Below are 4,161 nucleotides of genomic sequence, written 5' to 3'. Positions count from 1 at the left end.
TTCACCATAATCTATTTGATCGGCTTTTGACATGTGATAATCGATCAAAAGGGTTATGGTGAACACAAACAACAAATTTAATAATATATTGAACACAAAAAAAAGAATATAAACCAAATGAAAACAACAGTTACTTACCCTCAAAAATCATTTTCCCATTAATCTTTTTTAGAATGAGTTATAAACACTATCACTATTTAACTTTTAAATCTATGCATTTGTTTCACTCTTCAAATTTTCATTGTTTTTTGTCCATATCAAAACTTGAACCTCAACCTTTGGTTGAGAAACCGACTATCCGTCAATCCAAAAGTTCAATTTTTTTTTTTTTTTTTATTGCTTAATAATTGTTTGTTTTGAAGTTCAGTCATTATGTCCTTCAAAAATATATCAATTTAATGTGTATTTCATCCTCATTTAATTAGAAAGTTTACAGTATTTAATGAAGAAAGACACATAAAAGCACGTATATTTCACGTAGCTACCATAGAATTATTTTCATCTTTAGTAATAATTTCCTCAATATTAATATAATAGAGTCGTTACCTCTTTTGTGTAAATAATACTATAATTTGTTTTTCAAACAAATGTTATCTTTTAGTAATTTTTATAACTTATAAATATTATCCTAGTTGAAGTAATATATATTTTTATTAATATTAATATTTGACGTAATCTATTTATCTCTTTATATTTTTTTATTGAAAAAAATATATTAATTTTTAATCACGTGAAATATCAATAAAATGAATATATAATGAATGATCACCCAACTTAAACACCCATTGTTTTTTCAAGCATGAAGCATCACACTTAATATAAAAAACGAACCTGTGTTTCTTTGTTGTACGAACAATGACAGTTGCCGAGTTCGCCGGCACGCCGTCGTTTTCCGGCAAAACAGTCTCACCATAAGCAGCCATTTACTCCGGTTACCAGACAAATCTCCTTACCAGCCCCCTCTGACGTGTCCATACCCTGGTCCCCATTTTTCCATCCCCTTTCCAGACATGATGACGTGTACCGGTCCCACCTGTCCCCTAGTCTACACAAAGACTATATCATCAATGTTTCTGATGTGGCATCTGACGTGGCATGTAGCCCGAAATAGCCTTTCACCACCTTATATATACCACCTCCACCGCTCCACCAAAACTCACAACAACAACAACACCATAAAACACACAGCTTTTCTCCGACCTTCTCTCTCCCTCTCTCTAAATCATGGCTGTTGATTCAGCAACATCGTCACCGCTAGGTCCGCCGGCGACGGAGAAAGATGCAAAAGCTCTTCAGTTTATAGAAGAGATGACAAAAAACTGTGACTCCGTTCAGGAGAATGTTCTGTGTGAAATCCTGACCCAAAATGCTTCTGCTGAGTATGTCCAGAAATGGAACCTCGGCGGCGCCACTGACCGGAAAACTTTTAAATCCAAAGTTCCGGTGGTGTCCTACGAAGATCTCCAGCCGTATATCCAACGTATCGCCAATGGCGATCGTTCTCCGATCTTATCCTCCCACCCTATCTCCGAATTCCTCACAAGGTTTGTTCAGAACTCATGTAGCTCGATTAAAAAATTAGCAAAAGTATTTGTCTTTTATAGAGATTTAATTAAATTAAAAAATAAAAAATATTGTGGGTTTTGCAGTTCTGGTACATCAGCTGGGGAAAGAAAACTGATGCCAACCATTGCAGAAGAAATGGACCGAAGACAGAAGCTCTATAGTCTTCTGATGCCTGTCATGAATCTGTGCGTTACTTTAGACTTTTCCTCTATTTTATTTTATTTAAATGTTAAATTAACTTGTTGGTCAATATATGAGTATTTTATGCTCAATAAACTGTTTACGTTGAATTATAGACAACCTAATTACACTATTCTATTAATTAATTATTTAAAACAATATACTATAAATTAAAACCAAACTTTTTCTATTTGCTAATGAATTATTGTGTTATGTTGCAGCTACGTTCCCGGTTTAGACAAAGGAAAGGGTCTATACTTCCTATTCATCAAAGCCGAGACGAAAACCCCAAGCGGTTTAGTGGCTAGACCGGTTCTCACAAGTTACTACAAAAGCCAACAATTCAAAACCCGGCCCTACGACCCCTACAACGTCTACACCAGCCCTAACGAAACCATTCTCTGTGTCGATTCTTTCCAAAGCATGTACTCTCAAATGCTCTGTGGTCTCATTTTCCGGCAGCAGGTTCTCCGGTGTGGGGCGGTTTTTGCCTCCGGTCTGGTTCGGGCCATTAAGTTTCTTACGTTAAACTGGAAACAACTCGCCCTTGATATCGAAACCGGATACCTGAACCCTAAAATCACCGACCCGGATATCCGGGCATGCATGTCGAAGATTCTAAGCCCTGACCCGGATCTAGCCCGGTTCATTACGACTGAGTGTTGTGAAGGGAACTGGGAAGGGATTATAACCCGGGTTTGGCCGAATACCAAGTACCTTGACGTGATTGTTACTGGGGCCATGGCTCAGTATATTCCCATCCTTGATTTTTACAGCGGTAACTTACCTCAAACTTGTACGATGTATGCTTCTTCTGAGTGTTACTTTGGGTTAAATTTAACCCCAATGGTAAAACCCTCAGAAGTTTCTTACACCATTATGCCAAACATGGGTTACTTTGAGTTCATCCCACATGACTCCTCCAACTCGGTGCCAAACTCGGAAGACTCGCCACCTCAACTCATCGACCTTGCTGACCTCGAACTCGGAAAGGAGTATGAACTCGTCATTTCGACCTACTCGGGTCTCTGTAGGTACCGGGTCGGAGACATTCTCCGGGTCACGGGTTTCCACAACTCCGCCCCGCAGTTCAAGTTCATTAGAAGAAAGAATGTCTTGCTAAGTATAGATGCTGACAAAACCGACGAAACCGAGTTGCAGACAGCCATTGAAAAGGCTTCGGAGCTTCTGAAAGAATTTGATACAGCAGTTGTGGAGTATACGAGCTATGGTGACACCAAAACGATACCAGGCCACTATGTTATTTACTGGGAGTTGTTGGTGAAGGATCCGGGTCATGGGCCCGGACAGGAGGTGTTGGATCAGTGCTGTTTGGCAATGGAGGAGTGTTTGAATTCGGTTTATCGACAGAGTCGGGTTGCGGATAATTCTATTGGTCCCTTGGAGATTCGGGTTGTGAAAAATGGTACTTTTGAGGAGTTGATGGACTACGCGATATCACGCGGGGCATCCATAAACCAGTATAAAGTTCCAAGATGTGTTAGTTTCACACCTATCATGGAACTTTTGGATTCCAGGGTCATATCGACCCATTTTAGCCCGAGTGCACCTCATTGGGTCCCAGACCGACGTTTCTAAGATATTATGGTCGTTTGGAGGTTAAAGGGTGCGATGTGTAGGTTCAGAAAGTGAAGGGTGAATTGTGTAGATTCAGAAACTGAAAGGTGTAATCATGTAGGTTCAGAAATTGAAGGGTGCGTTGTGTAGGATCAGAAAGGGAAGGTTGCTCTAGTGTGTAGGTTTAGAAAGTACTGTAAGAATAATGTATTGGTTGAAATTATGATTTTCTTTTCTGTATGTTATGTTAAACATTGTAAGAAGTTGTGCTTTATTGTAAAATGTTTACTTTTAACGCAACTTATTGTTTTGTATTGTTTTCCAGTTCACGGGCTTTACTGTAAATTACTTCATTGTCAAAAGGTGCACAAATTAAATGTAAAATAAATGCATTTCAAATAATTTAGAGTAAATTACAAGTTTGATCCATGTTGTATGTTAAAAGATATGAATGTCATGTAGATGCTTTATTTGTTGCACAAGTGGTCTTTTAACGTTTCATTAGTTGTGTTGGTAGTGCATCAGTAACACGCCTAACATATCTCTCTACTATCACATTCACATCTTTGTTATCTTTTAAATCTCTAACAAAAAGATGGGACTATAATATGAATCTAGCTCGTACTAGGCATGTATCAACCCTACATTTAAGTGTATTTATCACTTTTAAAACCAGCTTGTAAGAAAAGATGACATCTAAACTTATAAGAACTTAATTTACTTTCGACCGATGTAGAATTGTAACAGTACCCCGCATTTTGAAGAGTCAACATCCTTGTTTGTTACGTTTGACACCCCCTTTTCGGTACAAACAGCCACTCCAACTCATTGTTGGTC

The 4,161-nt window shown here is 38.4% G+C and overlaps 1 protein-coding gene across 1 annotated transcript; it reads left to right on the top strand.

Annotated features, from left to right (window-relative positions):
- Positions 1–1,141: 1,141 nt before the first annotated feature.
- On the top strand, positions 1,142–3,624 carry LOC145032013 (putative indole-3-acetic acid-amido synthetase GH3.1). Its single transcript, XM_078980677.1, has 3 exons — positions 1,142–1,544; positions 1,650–1,751; positions 1,968–3,624. The coding sequence occupies exons 1-3, from the start codon at positions 1,225–1,227 to the stop codon at positions 3,343–3,345; spliced, it is 1,800 nt and encodes a 599-aa protein (XP_078836803.1). The 5' UTR covers positions 1,142–1,224; the 3' UTR covers positions 3,346–3,624.
- The last annotated feature ends 537 nt before the right edge of the window (positions 3,625–4,161 follow it).

Source organism: Lactuca saligna, chromosome 2, assembly GCF_052625555.1.
Source record: "Lactuca saligna cultivar CGN05327 chromosome 2, ASM5262555v1, whole genome shotgun sequence".
Taxonomy (NCBI): Eukaryota; Viridiplantae; Streptophyta; class Magnoliopsida; order Asterales; family Asteraceae; genus Lactuca; species Lactuca saligna.
The sequence above is the reverse complement of the archived record's forward strand: the minus strand, read 5'-3'. Positions and strand labels throughout refer to the sequence as shown.